The sequence below is a fragment of the Chelonoidis abingdonii genome, chromosome 4 (assembly GCF_003597395.2).
Source record: "Chelonoidis abingdonii isolate Lonesome George chromosome 4, CheloAbing_2.0, whole genome shotgun sequence".
Classification (NCBI taxonomy): domain Eukaryota; kingdom Metazoa; phylum Chordata; order Testudines; family Testudinidae; genus Chelonoidis; species Chelonoidis abingdonii.
This window is the reverse complement of record NC_133772.1, coordinates 111,291,766-111,312,584: the sequence shown is the minus strand read 5'-3', so window position 1 is coordinate 111,312,584 and position 20,819 is coordinate 111,291,766. Positions and strand designations below refer to the sequence as shown.

Genomic DNA, 20,819 nt, shown 5'->3' with positions numbered 1-20,819 from the left:
GTGTTATCAGACACTACTTACTGGGGATCAAGGGCATAATTAACTTAGCTAGCCTCTTAGGTTACCAAATAAATGGAATCCTAGGTCTCTCCTTTCATTCCTGACACTGGAAAGGAGCGAGTGTGCGCATCTCACACAGCCTTTAACAACATCTGCTGAATTCAGTCAAATTCAACTTAAAACTTTGTGTGGATGGGGGAGGGTGTGACTGGGGAAGATTTGTAGCTGCATGTTTAAGAAAGAAGCTAAATTCATCACAATGACAAGGGAGAGATTTGAGCTATTTATTCTTTTAGGAAAATCCTATAAAGAATGACACGAGGAAGCCTCTATCTGCAGTCTTGTTCATCACGCTGGTGAGGAGTCCGATAACAGATGTATGCAGAAGCGTGATTTAGTGCCAGGAGCTGGCCCCTGATGTGTATTAATACAGCTGCAAAGCGGAACAAGCCCCTCTTCATCACTCATCTCTATAAAAGACGTGGAATTCGAGATGGCCCGATGTTAGGCAGAGCAAGCCCATTTGTTCTGCTGACTGATGGAGCCAGCTTAGGCTGTGTCCTTCACCTCCATGGGGCACTCAGGTTGCAAAAAAGGAGCTCAATGAAGCAGGACCTGGCCAACAAGTGAGACGAGAGCAGTTGGATTCAGCCAAGGAGCTATTTAAAGCAGAAGTCTGGCACTGTACATGTGCCTGTTGCCTACTCTCATTTATGGGCCTCAATTCTAATTCACCTCAGAACTTTATAGTTCATTGAAGGAATAGGGTTCCTCAAAGAGACATCTGCAGTGAGAGAAAGTGAGGCTGCCAAACTAACCCAAGGAAGGGGAAACCCTGGTTAATAACATGATAGTAACTAGTGAGAGTGCACGAGAGAGGGAGGGAGTCTGATTATCTTTGTGTTATCTTATAAACACAAGGCTGGATTAAATTGATTAAGTGTTTTGGGATCTATTTTGATGAAAGCAGCCATAGAAATGGAAGATCAGTCTATAGGAACAGAGCAGTAATATACTACAAAAGTTACATTCTGGCAGGAAGAATCATGGAAAGCAGCAGAAGCATAAAACATAATGATAGGACAATAATTCCCATCAAGAACTCTATATACGCCAAGAATGATCATAATTAGCCATTCAGATACATTTCTATACATCCTTCCACACTAGGAATCTGATTATCCTGTAACAACATTCAAGGCCACCAATGGACCTGCTAAATCCAAGAATATCAGCAAACAGACTTTTGCCAGCAAGAAGCAAACTGACATTCTTTATTTGCTTACTAGTCACACTTTTTCTGTCCCTGTGAAACAAGCACAAAGATCCCTCTGGATACACACTGACTAGACATATAATCTGAATTGTATTTACTGCATGATTTCCTTCCAGCTCCGTTATTCTTAATCTCCCATAACCCCCCAGAAAAGGCACTGACATGATTCTACCCACCCATTGGTGGTTCCTCTGGTCTTTTCCAGTTGTTTCCTGGATCTGACCTGGATCTTTGCTCTTGGCAACCCACCTTCTTGCTGCTGATTCATGACACAACAATTTAGTCACAAGCTACCAGAGGAACATGAGTCACATAGAAATTGCATATTGGGATTAAAAAGTTTCCAGGAGTGAACTCACTTTAGGCAGGTATCTCCCCACCCTCCTAAAAACCAATTTGATCCTCAGATTTATACCCATTTCACACCTGAGTCACCTTCAAAACTCTAAAAAATAGTCACTTCTGAGGTATAATCCACCTGGAAAAAAAGCCAGAATTCTAGATGTTACATTCCTGGAGCAAGAAGGGGAACAGGGGCCATTACCACTTGCAGTGGTAAATGGCTCCAGGTGGAGTTGGCATTACCAGTATGCATATTGAGAAGTGAGCCATTAACCTTAGCAAGAATTAGGCTCTTGCGGCAAAGGGTCCAGAGATCTCCTTAAGAGAGGGAACCAAAACACGAGTTCATACCAGGCATCGTGAAAGAGATCTGGGAAGTACAGGGGCTCATCTTCTCATCACTATGGGGTTGCATGGCTTAATTTTAGAACTGTGGAAATAATGGCTTACGCGGCAGCAGCACTGAATATTGACACTGCAAATCCTTGCAATGTGAATGATACTAACTCACCATGGGTGCACCTTCATATACTCATTCATTAGGCCACTCTTTTTGTTGCTGTGCAAAATGCAAGCCACTTACAGCCATAACTCACTATCACCTCACTTGTGTTTCATTTAACTTTAATCCTCAATATTCCTGCAAATATTGTGCTATTTTCAGACAGTCTTCCCCCTCTTTCCAACTTAGGAATTCCTACCTTAGACCTCCACACCAAGATTTTCAAGTGACTAGTGATTTTTGGGTGCCCGACTTAAAATACCTTCAAAAGGCATGGTTTTCAGAGGGTGAATGCTTCAGACTTTCTGAAAAAATCAAGGCCCTTTAAGGCATCACAAGTTGGGGATCCAAAAACCAAAGCACCAAATATCACTAGCCACTTTTGAAACTATTGGTCCGTGTTTTGCCTATGCCGGAATGTCCCCTCAGGACAAGTGATGGTGCACAGACCAGGGATGCTAGGGTTAAATCAAGTTACCTGAAGTAGGACTGGAAAGAGAGGCTGCAGCTGCTGCTGGCTTTCGTTTCCTCTTGATATCCCTTGAGCAGGGCGGTCCCACGTGTATATTTGTCTGTCTGGGGAGGAAAACTGAAATATTAAAAAGATTGTCCTGATATCACTTTATCAGGAAGAGACACTGACCACTAAGCCTTAACACTACCTGGCTAGCTTCTATCCACCTGCTTGCTGCCTGGGTAAAGACACAGCCTCTAGAAGCAGCAGCAACTCATTTACATCCCTTACTGCCTCCATAGCCTATGGTCAAAACTTTGTTTCATCCTCAAGCTCAGGCACCAGATCCGAGATATGAGCTGGGGCAGCAGATTAATTTTCCCAAAATATAGGCTGTTCTTCAAAGGCTCTGAGATAGTTAATAAAATCATTGCACAGGCAGGGATGGGACTGAACAGGTACTTAGTGGATGCAGTATCGGCATTTCTGTGGGGCCCTATCACTTTCTGCAGAATGTAAACTTTCATTAAAAAGTAAGGCAACTTTTCTTGCCCCTATGGTTATGAAAATAGCTCTGCACTCACATCACATTTAGAATGTTATTATCTTGGGGTGTGCCTAGACTACACATTTTTTATCTGTTTTCTGGCACAAATACATGAGTGCTTAAGCTGGTGCAGCTGTAAATCAGGTTCCTGTGTTTTCAACACTGTATTATGCAATTGTGCTGAAAACACCAGAGCTTGGTCCACGTTAGCACATACATCATTTTGTAATGCAGCCTTACTGAGCCAATGCATAGGCTGAAATAGTTTAAAAGCCTGAACTGCCCATTCATATAAGCTTATGTGAACTCTGAAGCCTAATGATAACAGTTTCTATGGCATCAATTTGACTGTTTATCACTTTAGAAAAAACATTCTATTATTATGGATCACAGTGGACCTGGGATTGTGGACAAAGTTTGACCAGAGTACTGTCATCTAATCCCTCCCACCAACGCTGACCTCTGCTCATAAGAAGAAATATCAAGAAGTTTAGTTCAGAAAATATATTCTCAGCAGTAGTTTGAGGAGACCCACCCAAACAATCCAGAATGAATAAGGAAGAATAACTTAACAGTGAAATTGAGTTCAAAAGTTCCTGCTCTGCCACAGACTTCCTGTGTCACTTAGGGCTTGTCTACACTGCCTCACAGTTCAGACTACAGGGGTGTGAATAGCAGTGCTGTAACTCCTTCAACTGGGTGCTGCAAGTGTAAACTAAAAGGTTTCTCACTGACAATAATGTAGAGCAGGGTTTCTCAACCCATAGGTCAGGTCCCAAAATTGAATTGCCAGAATGCTTCGAAGGGTTGCGTGGCAGCTCCTGTCCCACAGGGCTGGCTACGCTCACATCTCTGCTCCAGACACTGCAACCTCTGGGTCCCAGCACCATTCAGGTTTGGCCCAGCCATCATGATGACGGGAGTGCAGATAGGCCAAATTTGAGTGAGGTCTCAACTCCACTCACACAAATTTGGACCAGTTAGGCGGGCAGGGCCAAACCTGAGCGGCGCTGCAACCCCAGAGGTTGCAATGCCCAGAGCAGAGAGCCAGCCCCAGCTAGCTCCACAGTACAGGAGCTGCAGGAACCGCCACTGTGGGGTGAGTACAGGGCAGGACCCAACCGAAACTACACCAGGGCCTCCACGCCCAGACTATTCACTGGGTCCTGACAGGCCATAAACATTTACAAATGGGTCCTGAGCCCAAAAAGGTTGAGAACCACTGAGGTAGAAGACTATGTTAATGTGAACTAGCAATCTTTTAGTTTCCAGCCGTAGTGTGCACACAGGCGAGCTGTAGCACTGCACCTGGGTGAGCACTCAGGGGCAGCCGGTGAAGCTGCCCCTTGAGGAGACTAGCCCCCTGCCACACTTCTTCTGCCCAAGGCCATGCCTCTGCTTCCTGCTCTCAGCATCCCAGGACCCCAGATGCAGGAGGGAAGCGGCGGCAGACAGCGGCTGAGACTTTGGTCAAGGCCACAGGGGGGAGAGGGAGAAAGAAGGGAGGAGCCTGTAAGCACCAATCCCAGAGCCCCTTCCATGTTCCACCCCTTCCGCCTGCTGCCCCACCCATGGCCCCACCCCATTCCCTTTCCCTGAAGCCCCACCACCGTTCTGCCCTCAGCCTCACCCTGTTCTGCCCCTTCAATCTCTATGCCCAAAGCACTCTCACTATGGCCCCAAGACCCGAAAAGTGGCTGGGAGCGAGAGCTCTACCAGTGGCGGGGGGAGATTTTTCAAGGGGTCCCAAATTGGTCAGGCTGCCTGGGCAGAGGCCCCGTGAGGTAATCCGCCCTGCCCCCTACCCCGCCAGTGGTGCAAGGTTTGGGGAGGCTTAGCCTCCACTAGTCTCCTGTCAGGGTGCCCTCCCCACTCTGAACTCTGGGGTACAGACGTGGGGACCCGCATGAAAGACCCCCCTAAGCTTATTTCTACCAGCTTAGGTTAAAAACTTCCTTGAGGCACAAATTCTTTCCTTGTCTTTGGACAGTACTGCTCCCACCACCAAGTGATTTAGACAAAGATTCAGGAAAAGGACCACTTGCAGTTCCTATTTCCCCAAAATTTCCCCAGCCACTTCACTCCCGTTTCTGGGGAGACCTGAGAATAGTATATCAACCAATTGCTTTTAATAAAAGTACAGACCAGGTCCTTTATTTTTAGGACACTAAAATCGATCAGGTCCTTAAAAGAAGAACTTTATAATAAAGAAAAAAGTAAAAGAAGCACCTCTGTAAAATCAGGATGGAAGGTAATTTTACAGAGTGATAAAAGGATTTAAAACACAGAGGATTCCCCTCTAAGCTCAACTTCAAAGTTACAAAAACAGGAATAAACTTCCCTCTTAGCACAGGGAAAATTCACAAGCTAAAACAAAAGATAATCTAATGCATATCCTTGCTTTTACTTACAATTCCTGTAATTTTAGATGTATCATTTTAAGGTATCTTTTCAAGAGATGGGTTACCTGCTTGGTCTCTCTCTCTCTATCTAGCGGGAACAAACAAAAAGAGGACACCCCCCAACCCAATTTGAAAGTATCTTCTTTTCCCATTGGTCCTTCTGGTCAGGTGCCAACTCGGTTAATTGAACTGATTAACCCCTTACAAGTAAAATGATTTTGTACCTCTGTCTGTACCTCTGACTAGGAGTGATTTTATGTTACTGCATGCATAAAGGTTGTTACTCTTCCCTTTATATTTATGACACCTCCATACGTGCCGCCTTGTGCACATTGCTATCCACAGCCCCATAATCCAAACTGTGGGGCAGCGAAGACAGCCTAAATCTCTCTCTGCCTCTGCTCCCTGTCTGTAAAGCAGGAATAACAGTACTTCCTATCTCACAGAGGTGTGGAGAAAAATTACATTAAAGATTGCGAGGCATTCAAATACTACAGTAATGGAAGCCCTGTAAGTACCTAAGATATAATGAAAGCTTCCATTTCTTTCAGATCCTCATGCTTTTACAGTTGGTATTTCTATAATTATTTTTTCTAGTGGTTTAATAACTATGCTTTTCATCCTTAAGGTCATGGGTTCCAGTCTCTTGTAGGTCATCAGGGAAATGAGGTTCGTGCTTTCATATTTCCAACTGAGTGTTTGTTCATTTAGAAATATGTTTGCTCATAATGTGTTCACACAGTTTGTGAATGTGAGCTCATAGGAATCCAGGATTGGATGCTGCAATTTAACTCTCAACAGCATCAGCACAACAGTGTGGGAAGCCCTGAGAACAAGGCTAACCAGGGTGTGATACTAACTGTGGAAGCAACCCTGGCTCCAGCCAGTTAGAAGTCTCAAATTCATGAACACGGAAGAATAAAAATCCACCACAGAACAAAATCTTGCATTCTATACCATCAATTAAAGTTTAAGAGCTGCAAGGAGTCATTATGTGCAACATGAAATCAGTCAGTCACTGAGGAGATATTAAGAAATCATACCAATGGGATGATTTTATTTTAAGCCTGGAAGTCAGCTTCCACTAGAGGCCAAATTTTCAAATGCCCTCAATTTTACAGGTGCAGATTAGGCTCAAGTATTTGCATGAGTATGTGTAGGAAATAGAAGCTTACTGAAAATCTGGACCTATGGGATAGGTTTCAGAAATGCTCACACTATTAGTGTGCATGTGTGCATGCAAATAAGGTATTTGTGCACACAGAGGCCAGCTGGACACCTATGTGACCCCTACTCACTCAAAAACCTGATTTGCACACACATTCATGATGGCACACAAAATTTGACAACTGTGGTATGCATTTCTGAACATCTGAACCTGAACAGCTAGAAGAGACTAAAACAAATAATTGTAGTCTAAGATTTTTATTTTGCAGTTTTCTGAGGCACGGTCAGATTACAAGATGATTATATAAACAAGTTAGATGACCATATAAAATAAAATAACTCTTCTATAGCACTTTTCAACTTTATAACTCTATACAAACACTAACCAGTTAATTCCCATGACACTCCTGGCATTATATTCCCATTGAGGCAAAGATGTGACGTGATTAGTCACAGGCCACTGAAGGAAGCTATGGCTAGGATTAGAATTTGGGAGCTCCGAGCTCTATGCTCAGGCCCCAACCACCTCTCATTACAACGAAAAAGAAATAGAATTTTTTAAATGGTTAGTTATCAGAGTTTCAGAATTCTTTACTATACTGAAAACAAAAGGCGGAACAGCTTCCTAGTCTGATGTGGGTACCAACCATGCCGCATTCAGCAGCCCTGCTACCACTACAAAGGCTCAGGGGTCATAAAGCATAATATGTATTTCATTCAGATTTATCCCTTATTGATCACCCACACTCCAGTTAGTTAATCAGGAGCCTACTGACTGCTCACTAGCTTTGATCGACCTGGTGGTAAAAGTGTCAATTTCAAGTGCTCAGTGCACGTTAGGCCACTGTAAATCTGCATACAGCAGTATATGTGGGGTGGGGGGGGAGAACAGATGTGCCCTATTAAAGTGCATTAGGATGACAGAGAAAGTCCAGGCATACGGAGTATATCTTTTAAAGGATGTGGCACTGCTCTGTATTAACTTACAAATTTAATATATTTCATACGATTCTCTGGTTGTTGTAAGGAAAGGCATAGGGTAGCTATACTGGGTTATTTGGAACTGCATGCATAGCCAAAGCAAACAGGAAGGCAGTCAATTGGTACAGATAAGTCATCTTCTGACAAACAGCAAGAGACCAGGTTGAGCCAGTAACTGTAAAGATCCTACATAGAGGCTGTGATGAAGTGCGAATTTTTTGTAATGTTTGTATGAAGCCTATGTACATCTCAGTTTCCCCTATATACTGCATTGTTACCTAGTGAGAGGTGGGGGCGGGGGGACGTCTGTTTGCTCTTGGGCCAGGCTAAGACATGAGTATGAATGGTGCCTAGCTGTCTGGGACTAAGTGGGTCATTGGAAAGGAGCTGACTGAGGCCAGCCCCCACATCAGTGGAGAATCCATGAAGACAATGGCAAAAAACCTTGCAACCAGCTACCATAGATTAGCCTCCCTCCTGAGAGGTGGGGCAAACAGCATTTCCCCAGCTGGAGAACAAAGGACTCGGGGTATGGGATATGAGGTGAAAGTTAAGTATGGGCCGCGGGTAGCCGGGCACACACTGCGGAATCTGATGAAGGAGGGACAGACCGAGCTTGAACAATGGAGTTCACTACAGCTTGGCTGGGTGCTGGGTTCCGGCTACCCAGAATGGACTATGCTTTAACTTTCATTTCTCTATGATAACCAAGGACCTCCTAAGCTGTGTTCCGGTTGACTAATAAGCCTGACTGACAACGCTGGCTGGTTGTCTACGGATGCTTGCAGGAGTGCATTGCTCCTTAAGAACGTAAAAATCTCTCTTGGGGTCTGCCTTAGCGGGACTCGGTGAATGGAGCTCACAGTGTGAAGAAGAAGTGCTGAAGGCCAAGAGGTCCAGCCCAAGGAGGCAGTGAAGCTCCGTGGCTTACCCTGGAGGAAGAGTGTGATTCCTAGGGTGTCTGGCACACTGAAGGGGTCCTCCCAGACTGCTCCAAAGCTGGGTCCATAGCATTGGCTCCAGACAGGAGTTACACAATATCAAAAGGACACTAATCAGTTACAAAGTAGCTCAGAGAAGGGCTGGGGTTGTGAGTTGTCAGATGCTGCTCATGGGGAGCAGACAGAGGCAGGTCCTGTGAGAGGATCTGAATGAGTTGGGCCTAAACTCAGGTAAGCTAGAAAGGGGTTTAGATTGGTTTTGTTTTAAAATCATCTCTCTCATAGCATGCAGCCATACTGTGTTCTGTAGAAAGTTATCTGGTCATTATGCATTATCTACTGGACAGAGCCCTAAAGGACAGCCTTGCCAGGGTCCAATCACAGTAGGGACTGCTGAGTAATCACAGGAGGTACACTGAGGGGTGTAACCCAGGGACCCTATCTAAGAGAGGATGAACTGGGAGATTCTGCCCTGACAAAAGTGTAAGCTTGAAAGGTTTTCTGTCACCAACAGAAATTGGTCCAGTAAAAGATATTACCTCACCAACCTTGTCTCTCTAAAAATGTAGCAACTCCTCTGTCAGCCCCTCATCACTAACAGCGAATGAATGAGAAACTATGGGGGTACAGAAGAATATATTTCTGTGTGAAAAAAATCTATGGTTATCCACAGACAGTGGTATTTTTACCACAAGACTGGGGAGTTCTCTTGAGCATCTGGATTCCCACCCATCCTGTTCTTAATGTATTAAGCCAGGATATACAAAGCATAAAGCTGAGTCTGCAGATAGGGAAGAACCTTTGATGGACAGCAGGTTGGGTTTTGCTGTTGTGCCTACCGTGCGCCAGAAAAGTTTAGACTATGGCTTCCTTTTGCACCATCACATGCTTAGCAAAAGAGATGCATTTTTATTTTAGGGTTTTTTTTTATTTTTTTCATAAATGGTGTGACTGACTGCCTGGGATCCTAAAATCCACTGTTTTATCCCAAGATCAGTACAGCACAACAGAAGCTCCTCCTCCCCATCAAGATATAGCAAGCCTGAACTGGAGAAATCATCACTAGGATGAAGAGGAGAGTTCAGTCCTTCGCTTCTCTAGGAAGAGAATCAATTAGCACCAATTACAATGGTAGTTTGTGTGATGTGGATACCTGTCTACAAGGAACTAGACTGAGAAACACCATGTTCATTTCACTTAGTCACTAAAACTGAGCCTGGTTTATAAACCAACATCCAATTTTCCAAGACATTGGCTCAGAAGCACCACAACTGCAGAAAACAAGATGGCATCACAGGCTTTTCAGAGAACTCTCCATGCCAGATCAGCACACTTGATTAAAATATATATATTTACTCAAGAAGAAAAGCTCTTCAGAGCAATAGCTGCTGCAAAGATTTCCACTGGCATACAAAAGGACCTCACCTGGGCTCTTTGTGATTATGATGCCCAATCTAAGACTTCCTTGGAAGCTGGACGCATAGAACATACGAGGTGTGAGTCATTCACTAAAATCCCCACACTGCCCTATTTCTTTGCTGACATAATCCATGGCAACCTTATTCTAACCATATCCTTGGATGTAAAGCATTTGTATCATGCTAGTGAAAGTTACAGTGAGCATTAGGAGTTGCCATGAATCTAATGCCTTATAAACAAAGGCTACTATAGCCTCATGTTAACGTAAATGTTCAACAGACACAGCCTTCTAACAAGGCTATTGGTACTAAAGCAGCACACAGCCCAGCTGTTGCTGTTTGCTGGTGATGCAGCAAAACAGGCCAAATAAAAGGTGCCTCTTCTAAGCCCTGAGGTAAAACCTGAGGCTGTTTACAGTGGCTTCAAAGGTCAAAATTAATAGTGAGAGCAGAGTTCCTCCCCCTCTTTGAAATGATACAACCAGCTGGGCACCGAAGTCTAATCTGCACATCACATATGTGTAAATCACTACAAGGTGCTCATCCAGCCAGCACACACAGCTCCTATGCATGCGAAGGTCTCTTGTTATCACATCACAGAGCACACATTTCCTTTGCACCGCAGCATTGCCTCTACCACCACCCTGAGCCCCAGGGAGTCCTAAAGGAGCACATTTTTAGGGTCCAAAATCACCCTAAGATTGTTGACTTCTGAAATCGTGTGAACTTCATGGGTCATTTACTATACTCCTCAGCCTTCATGCAATGGCAGCACAGTCACCCAAGAAAGGATTTGTAAAGATGTAGTAAACACCACTCTTCACTGAGAACTGTGTGTGATGGCACACAAGTGAACTGCCCTCCTTCCAGGGTCCCAAGTAAAGATTCCAAACAGGGAAGAAGAAGGGATCCCTCTGCCTTGTTCTACCTTTCCAATATGGATTCAGGAACACAATTCAAAGGTCTCCCTAATTTAGGCTCCTCACACCCCACCCTCATAGTCTAAACATCCTGTCTGCCTGGACACAGACCATTCCCTTTCTTCTGACCTCCAGAAAGGACAATAAATGGGTTTCCATCCCCAATCTCATTTTGGAGGATGACCAGTGAACAAGTGGAAATGGAGGCAATCTGTCTTCCCTCCACCCGTAACTCAAACTCCAAGGTCCAGAGGAAAGACTGCTCTGAAATTCTTAGACTCTAGGGACAATCATGACACCAGACTAATAGGCCAAAACCAAACATGAAGCAGCTTCCCAATGATATAGCCATGGAACATTTTAATGTCTAATGGTTCTGAGCCACTATAAACCTAGCCCATTTGCAGTACCCAGACAGGCTAGAGAAGCAAGTCAGCAGCTGCTCAGCACTACCACTCCATACAGTTTCTAGGTGCAGCAGAGAAAATCAGGTGGTGGTGGAAGGGATAGAGGGAATGAGAGGGGGAGTCCAATACTTGGGCTTTCCATGCAAGCCTCTGCTCACTTGCCTCTAAAAGGCTGCATCGTCAAGTGGAAACCTTAACAGACAAGGCACGATTAGCAAACGCTTTTGTGCTCTTAAAGGAGAGTAATTATAGGCATGTGAAAAAAGAGAAGTGATACCCAAGGTACTCTTCCTTGCACACCTCCCGAGAGGCAGCAGGGCCATTAAAAATTTCACGATGAAGAGGAAAAACAGCCTGGGAACAGCCAGGAGGCAATACAGCAAATTAATACACCAGCTATCCCTGGGGAGAGCTGCAAGAAAGCAGAAAACTCTCCTCGTTTTGCAAAATAAAATTATACCATTAATGATAACAGAGTTACCACACACACACAAAACCGCTTCTAATGATGGGTGTGAAATCCCCAGTGCTCCCCAGACACTTTGAACAAAATCTCTCCTCATTGCAGACATAAAGCAAGAAAGGAAATCTTGTATAGTACAATTTATACAGCCTTTCAACTGCATCTTCCCAAGGAATCCTCCATACAGAACCTTCTCCTTGACACTGAAAAGCCCTTCTTATATGCCCATAGCTCTGCACTCAGCATTCGGGACACAAGCTATGTTTAAATGAAGCACTGAGCTCCAAAACACTCACTGCACTGCAAGACAAACTGCACCAGAAGCCACCAGAGGCAAAGAAAACATTTCCACGAGGGAAAAGGGAACAAACTCTACCTGATAACTGTGTTTCTAGCAGATACATCTGCAAAAGGCTTTCCAAAGGCAGCCAGCAATTGTAAAAAAGACAAGAAATTGAACAGAGGGAAGCAGTATGACTTGGCATAGTAAGCACCAAGCTGAAAGTGGGCATCCAGTACATTTCTACAAAACCGTCAGGACAGGATAATGACTAACCAGACATCACATGATCTTTAACCTTTCTTCCTATGCCCTGTGTTTTCCCACCGCCATTTGACAAGTAGATTGATAGAAGCCGCCTCTGTAGGAAGATTATTTGGAGCTTACAAAAGTATAAAACAACAACGTCAGCTGGTTCCAAACCTGGAACGCTGGGAGATTTTGATAATTAGAGCAGTGGATGAGTAGATTCACAGGACTATCTGACCCTCGTGTCAAGATTTACGAAGGCTGTTTATGAACCTTTTTAGTGGCTCTGTAAGGGGTTAAAGGAGAACTTGGCTTTGAAGAGCAACTGTGTTGTAGGAACATTTCTATAATGGAGTTTGTGAAAGTGTGCTGGCATTTTTATACTTTTGGCAACACCTTTATGTAAAGCAAAGCACCTTCCATTAAAGATTTCAGTCTTACCTAGGTTCATGGGACTGTGCATGCATTTTCATTTCTACTGCATCTTTCCTCCTAAAGAATTTTTAAGCACTCTTCACACTATATACTGGAACCATTTCATCCTCATTGCAGGCCCCTGAAATGCAGCCACCTCTAGAGTGGAGAAACCACTTGTTTAACAGCACAGGGCAACACACCACCACAGATTAGGAAAGGGGGTAAAGAATGCAACATCTGCTTCAAGCTGCAGAAGAAATTGAGACAGGAGGCAATTAGCAGGGTTAAAGTTTAAAGATTAAAGGGCCAGCACATGAGGTTTATTCTTTGAAATAGGGCAGTAGTTTCTGAAGGACAGGTCTTAGGATACATGCACACCCATCCATTGGTTACTAAATTATTCATGTAGCAGAAATGAGAAACCCCAATGATCACACTTGCTTCAGAAAACCCTTGTTCAACACGGCCATAACCAGTAGCTTTGGGAGCAGGGCAGGGCTTTCATAGGCCAAGCCAGGTGCCACCAGCTTTTTCCTGATTGGATTTATTAACAGGAGACAGGTTTGTTTTTTATAGGGAGAACAGGGAATGGCTGGTTCCACTTGTAGCATTGGACATATGCTCAGTGCACTGGAAGGGACCTGCTCTCTGCATTATGTAGAGATGCAGCTCCAAGATTCATGGTGGAGTTTACAGGGATGCAAGGCAAATATGAAGGCAAGAACCACTGAGAGGAGCAGGTTTGCTGGTTGTTATTCTCTTGGATTCTTTTTACTCTCATCCAGCCATTGCTCCTCCAGCTGCTGTTTCCTATGCAGAAGTCACAGACCTGCAAGCATGACTTCATGGTGCGACATCACGAATTCCCTGCAGAAGTCAGTGGGAGGAGAGGCTAAGCTGGGAAGATGCCAAGCCTTCATTTAGACAAATAACCCTAGTATATTTTTCATGCCCTATTTACTAATTAACAAGTGAAAGGAAACTGAAGCTTTAAGTATGGAGAGCGCCTTCAGAATAAATCTATCTTTAAGAACGTTAAGTAGAGTTCCCTTCCTGGCCAGGCTTCATCCAGACACAGTAAGAAGGGTGCAAAGGTGCATTACACTTTGACAGCAACAATTGCTGGAGTGACCTCTGTGAGGTCAGCATTTCAATGATTTAATAGTGGCCAGCAGAAGGCACGTACAGCACATGACCTTTCCCCCTCAAACCAAACAATACCAACTCAAACATGCCTGAACTCTTGGTCACTCTTGACCTAAGTTTCTCACTGTAATGCCACAGCATAGAGATATCATCAGTAACAAAGTCATCTCAGTTTATCTACCGCCAAGTCTGTTATCGGTTCTGGACACCCACTTCAGATACAGGGATCTTAGGGTTCCTCAGTAATGCACATTTGCTTACCACCATCTTCTTTGCAGTTTGTTTTCCAGTTCTAATAATAGGCAACGATATGGCCATCTATATCTACAGCAACCCACCAGCTTGGTATTACTGGGCACTGTGTGGCAGAGGTCCAGCCTGTATTTCAAACCCAGACCATTGTTTTCTGTCCTCAGCACCTTATTGCTCACTACTCTGCATGCTCACTGGCAACTGAGTGGAGACCAAACTCATTGCATGTGTACACTTTATCAGGATTGAAACCCAGGTTTCCAAGAGTATAAACCCATAGGCTTATTAGTACTGAACGAACCAGACATGTACCAAAGGAAGGGAAATGAGACAATCCTCATAATAGGAGCAAAGCAGGGGGATTACCTGGCAGTGCAGTGTGCCGGTGAGCATCGTCTGTGGGAGGCATCAGCAAGAACATCCAGAGAGTACAAAGGAGATAATGGATTGAACTGGAAAGTCCAAGAGAGATTATTTAAGCAGTGTTTAAAGGAACAATTTCCAGATGCAGCAGCTCAAATCCACTTTTCCACATCAGCTCGCGCAGTATTCAGAGCCTCTCCAGCATACCATCAAATAATGGGGGCAAGTGATATCTGATTCTGTCCCTTCCACTACCCTCTTTCAAGGGAACAACCCTGCAGAGGACTTGCTCCTCCTACTCAGCACACAAGCATCAGGGTAAACAAGAGCATATTCAGAGAGCCCTGTATGGGACTGCTGCACTCCATGATGAGAGTCCACCTCCCCCCAGGAAAGCTTCCTGCCTATGCCCTTGGGCCTAAGGATAAAAGTTACTTCCATAAATACAAGATGCAAGTAAAACTCCTCCTCATGTTAGACACTTGGATCAATGGAGCAGATTCACCAGAAGACTAACTATACTCCTGAAAGCTCAGTTTCAAGGCTCATTTCAAAGAGAACCCCCCATTGCTTCCACAGCAACGGGACTAGCTGAATGAGAGATCCCCTCTCCCAGTTAGCAAGGTCTCTCACATCAGGGACCTTTTTTAAGCCAATTTCAGAGAAACAGGGATGTTCATCCCCCTCTTTCTGGTCTTTAGACTAGTTGAAGATCTGTCACACTGCAGACACTGGAAGACCATAGGAGCTATCAACCCTATTAAGGGCAGTTTATCTTGAAGGACAGAAAAAGAATAAAAAGATTTTCAGGATTAAGAGAGGGGTAGAAATTGAACAGTCACTAATCAACCACATGATGACATGGTACAACATTTACTCAATTTGGAAACAGATTGCAGAATTCATCCTGCTCGCTGCCCTGTGGATGCCTGCATTAACCTCCCAAGTGACCACATGCATCATCATCCTCTCCTCCTGTTTGTTCTCAACTTAGGCCAGAAGCTCTTCAGGGCAGGGAATCCATTTTTATGTGTGTTATAAAGTGCAAGGTACATCTCTGGTACTCTATCCTAAAATAAGGAGAGATAACTTACCTTGTACAGTAACTGGAGTTCTTTGAAGTGTGTCCCCCTATGGGTGTCCACAGAAGATGTGAATGTGCCTTCAATAGGAGATTTTTGGCAGCAGTGCCTGTTTGGTCCGGGCATGTGCCCTAATTATTGTAATGGCTCATACCAAGGGCATACAGGTCTGTGACAAACAAACTGCCATCAATTCCTTCTCTACTGCAAAGTCTCACAGAGACAAAGATGCCAAAGCAAAGAGAAAGAAGGGTGGGTAGTGGAGCACCAAGAGGGGGACACACCTTCAACAACTCCAGTTACTTTACAAGGCAAGTAACCTCTTCTTCGAGCTGTGTCCTTATGGTGGCTCCACTTGACGTATCTCCTGAGCAGTACCCTCTGAAGGAGAGGAGAGCTTTGGAACCCAGTCTAGAACTGTTTGCAGAATTGCAGAACCAAAGGCAGCATCTTTCTTTGAGGTATGCACTAAAGAATGGTGTCTTGAGAAGATGTGAACTGAAGCCCAGGTAGCAGCAATGCATATTTCTGGTATAGGAACTGGGGGTGGTTCATCTGTCACAGACCTATATACCCTCAGTACAGGGCTTGAGGATAGCTAGGGTGCATGTGTGGATCGAACAGGCATTGCTGTCAAAGATTTCCAATCAAAGGCACGTGCAGCGCATGTGCATCTCAAGTGGAGCACCCACAGGGACATTTTTCAAAGAACTGGGCACTCGTGCTTTTAAGAAATGATAAATTAATAATCCGTCAGCTATGAAAGGACCCTGGTTATAAACACTACTCAGGAATCCAGAGCTCAGTGACACCTTTTATAAACAAAGGACTCGATACCGGCTGAAGAGATGCTATAATCTCTGAAACATCAATTATCAGACAGCTTCTCCTTTAAATGGACCATTATTCTATTGTCAGACAAACATTACAACAGTATTGTGAGGAGGAACCTCCAGTGACTCCTTGTAGCTATTTAAGATCATCATCATAAGAGCATTTCCTGTGGCTCTCTCAAGGTCTACACAGTCAGTCTTCACTCTGACGCTCAGAGCATTACATATTTTGAATGTTAGAGAGTTCTAACAGGCAGGGGACTCTATAGCCTCAAGAGTAGTTCTATGGCCCTGGAGACATGAAGTGCTCACTCAGAGCCACCTGAGACAGTAAAAACTGAAACCCAATTTCAAAAACAAGGTGCATTCAACATCAGTGTCTGTGAAACAAAGCATCTGACCACTGAACAGAAGGAGGCACTATTGATGTGAGGAACCAGACAGTACTGGTGCGCCTGAGGAAGAGGCCCATTGCCTCAGCAGAGTTACAGAGACTGGGCTCTTCTGCTTTGGCTAGATGAGCCAATTGTCACTGAATCTGATCTAGATAATACACTTACTGGAGAAGACATGTAAGTGCACACTCTCAAGTAGTGACAGAAAGCAGAGGGGGTGACTATTCTCCCTCCTCATCACTTTCCAGTACTTCCCTGGTCTGGTTGCTATTTAACTACAAACAGGCCAACAGCTTTTCTTCCTCTGCAGGATCACCAGGAAAAAGCATGACCCAAAATGGATGGATGTGAAGGATTTAAAAGGAGAAAAAGTCCAATTCATGGGGTTTGCAGAGAATTCTGTAAGACCAGAGTTCCTACAGCCAAGAAGACCCTCCCTCTAGCTCATTGTCACAGAGGAAGTTAAACAACCAGACAGACAGAGGGAGATTTCAAAAGACTAGGGTCCTAGGGAGCTACTCGGTACCAACAGCCCATATGATCCCTGCCATGCAGGATGTACTACAAGCCCAGAAGATGTCAGAGTGAGATGAAGGGCCGGGGCTGCCTTACCTCATGTGCACAGGCCACAGTGTGGTGGAAATCAGAAGCCAGCACTTTGTTCTTTCTAGAAAGAAGGAAACCAAGTGAGAAAATAAAAAAGGGCAGAGCAGAGCCATCTTACCTGGTTGCGGTCTCTCTTCCCCATCGATAGTAACCAGAAACTGGAGGGAGGAAAGATGGAATTGGAGACAGAGAAAGGAAGGCGCAAGGACGGGGCAGGAGGGTGAGGGGGAATAGAGAGAAGGGGAGAAAAAAACAGAGATGGAGAAAAAAGGGAGAGAGATTAAACATTGACAGGACTCATACTAAAAATGACAAGTTTTAGACACAGGGAGCCAAGGAGGCAGGACGTGAATCTGGATGCCGACAGCCAGTGAAGACAGGATTCACTGCAGCCTGATCAGGAAAAGCCACCCTACCTGTCAAATCACCACAGTGGCAGTTCCAGGGAAACCCACCCTGATCACCCATGGTACTGGTTATGATTAGGAGGCGGAGTTTGGAGCGAAATGCAGAACATTGTATCTGCGGAGAAGGCAAACTGGCTGCTGTCCTGTCAGCATCACTTCTGCTGCCCAGCTCTGTTCCCATGGTGCTCCTCCATACACAGTGCTACTCAACAAAGAGATTCGAGGACAGAGGGTCCTCTAAGGCTATGCTGGGGACCGATGGATTTGAGAAGTGCATGTGGTAAAGGTGGGAGAAGGAGGAAGGTTCGATGTAATTAAAGGGATAGCGTGCCGTAGCCATACATTGGGGCAGACCCATAATGGGGGGATATGAGCAAATGCAAATAGGACAGTGTCATAAACAGATAGCTAAGGGTTAATGTTTCTTTTACCTGTAAAGGGTTAACAAAGGGAACCAAACATTCCCTCCCCTGAGCTTTGAAAAATCCGGTTTTCTGATTGGTCCTCTGGTCAGGTGTTTGGTTCCCTTTGTTAACCCTTTACAGGTAAAAGAAACATTACCCTTAGCTATCTGTTTATGACAGACAGAAGGGAGGAACAAGTCAATTTTGGACCCAACTATCTCCCATCTCACAGGTTATTTTGTTCTCACTCAGTCCAGTCCCAGTGAGCAGATGGAAAGAGGTAGTCTCAACGTATTGCACAGTTCACCCTACCCTTCACCTACTCAAAGTGCTAAACCATAATCAGTAGCAGATAGGTCCTTACTCTTTTTGACGTGGGTCACTAACGATGTGACCCATCCTCTCACTGCCCAGAGTGCTCAAGCTGGTTTCCTGAAACATAAAAATAGGCAAAACCTTCATCTGAAACATTCCCCCTCCTTCTCCAAGAAGCAGACAGCAGAGACACCACAAATATATTCAAGGTCCTGTTTTCCCACAGTAACCTCTCTGGCAGTGAGGACTGTGAATCCCCTCAGGGACACAAGGCTCCTATAAGCAGTTACTCCAGGCTGCTGGGTGAGGTGGGCAGGAGACTCAGCTCAGGCAGCAAGGAGTTCCTATAGTTCCTACTAAGTGGAACCATCAGCTCCTCTTTCTCATGAAACTGAACCTTCCTCCTTCTCCCTCCTTTACAACATTAACTGCACACACACAAAACAAGTGTGTGTGTGTGTGTGGCGGGGGGGAGGGGAGTGGGAAGGGGAATTTCACCAGTACAGAGAAGGGAACTGAAGGGCTCCACGTGGGAGCTTGGACTGTCCGAAAGCAGCCGATTCAGTAAAAGCCCCTGCAGCAGTTGAGCAAAAGCACATTCCAGGAGGGAGAAACTACTTTGGGAGCTTGGTTCTCACCAAAACACGTTTGTTACCCGTACACATTCACACAGGAGGCTCTAAATATCAGGCTGTTCATCTTCACATAGCAATTGGCCATAAAAAAAGTCACTGTGGGGAGAGAGGTGGGGAAAGAAGTGTATGTCAGGATCCAGATACGAGGGGAGAAGGCTTCACAGGCCAGACTCTCCAGAGCTTATGCCAAACTGCCTGGGCACAATGAACATGAGGTTTAGGGGAGGCAGCGGCGGTAGCAGAGGTGAACAAAGATGAGCTATTTGTTACAGCAGGAAAATTATTAACTTAAAGTGCCGTAACATTTAAATTTACAGTTTATTACTGTGTAAATTACAAGCCGTACTTTTGGGTAATTAGCAGCTCGCTGGCGGGGAGCGCTGAATGAAACTCATTATTTATGATTACAGTTTGCGGGGGAGGGGGAACAGTGACCTCCGCTGGAAATGACAAAGATCCCTTTAAGGTGATGAAGATGATTTAAACAAGTAAATATTATCCTTCTCATTTGGGATCGTTAGAGGAGCCTCCAACAGGCACAGGCCCTTGCAGTTGGCCTGAAGAGCCCTGCTCAAAGCAGATTTCACATCAGCTGAGGACTCTTATTTTAAATACTGGCTCAACTAAAGGTGAATGGGCTGAAGAAGGGAAGAACAGGAGATCTTGAATATGACTAAATAGAGAAGGGAGAGGAACTGCACCCCTGACACACACACCACAAACTCTGAATCATCAGAGGCGCTGACCTCACAAAGTCGGAGGGGTTCCTCTCTGCAGCTGAAAGGTCTAACCCTTCCCCCCAGTCCTTAGGCAGGAGGCTGGCAGGGAAACTGGACCTTCACCAGTGAATATAAACCAGAGTCTCCAAGAACGCAGAGTAAGTCCCACCAATAAACACCCAATCCCTCACCTTCCTTTATCCCCAAAAGCCACCTTACTCCATCATGGCTGACAGCTCCACTCTCCGCCCCATCATCCCAACATTGACATGGTTTTCCTCTTTCCCACCACATGCAGGTTTGTGGTAAATCCTGTCTCTCCTTTTGTAACAGATATAAGATGTGTTCTTTTCTCTCTATGCCAACTGCTGTAATCCTGGCCAAGGGTTCTGGTCATTTCTTGCATTCATTAGTGGAACCTTCTCCCTGACCTCCTGTCCTTTCAGCCATCCAAAATGATGCAGCTAAAATCATCATCCTCTGATGCCAATCAGACCGTGCTGCTTCTCTGTTCAAAACACTGGCTTCTCTTTACCTTCAACATCAAGTTTAAGCTCCCAGTCTTTGCCTCCCTGGGTTTGAATCTGCACAGTTCTCCCAGACAGGGGGGAGGGATAGCTCAGTGGTTTGAGCATCAGCCTGCTAAACCCAGGGTTGCGAGTTCAATCCTTGAGGGGGCCACTTAGGGATCTGGGGCAAAATCAGTACTTGGTCCTGCTAGTGAAGGCAGCGGACTGGACTCAATGACCTTTCAAGGTCCCTTCCAGTTCTAGGAGATAGGATATCTCCATTTATTTATTTATTTAAGATACATCAATGCTGTCACTTCCTCCTATGCTCAACCAAGCTTCCTGCCATATAGCTCCCTCTGTATTCACCCTCCCTCTTCCCACCTT

General features: G+C 44.9%; 1 protein-coding gene across 22 annotated transcripts in view; it reads right to left on the bottom strand.

Annotated features, from left to right (window-relative positions):
• The window catches only part of GPATCH2L (G-patch domain containing 2 like), a 43,943-nt gene that overhangs the window by 11,686 nt on the left and 11,438 nt on the right, over positions 1-20,819 (bottom strand). For 5 of the 22 annotated variants that reach the window (XM_032802029.2, XM_032802027.2, XM_032802031.2 and 2 more), the window contains exons 6-10: positions 18,619-18,686; positions 17,450-17,504; positions 14,531-14,616; positions 2,599-2,696; positions 1,893-1,936 (exon numbers count right to left, since the gene is read on the bottom strand). In XM_032802029.2, the coding sequence (XP_032657920.1) occupies positions 1,893-1,936; positions 2,599-2,696; positions 14,531-14,616; positions 17,450-17,504; positions 18,619-18,686 (351 nt within the window). Of the gene's footprint in view, positions 1-1,892; positions 1,937-2,598; positions 2,710-14,530; positions 14,617-17,449; positions 17,505-17,561; positions 17,602-18,618; positions 18,687-20,819 lie in introns of all 22 variants that reach the window. The other 17 variants (XM_032802034.2, XM_032802035.2, XM_075065570.1 and 14 more) reach the window with 8 other exon arrangements.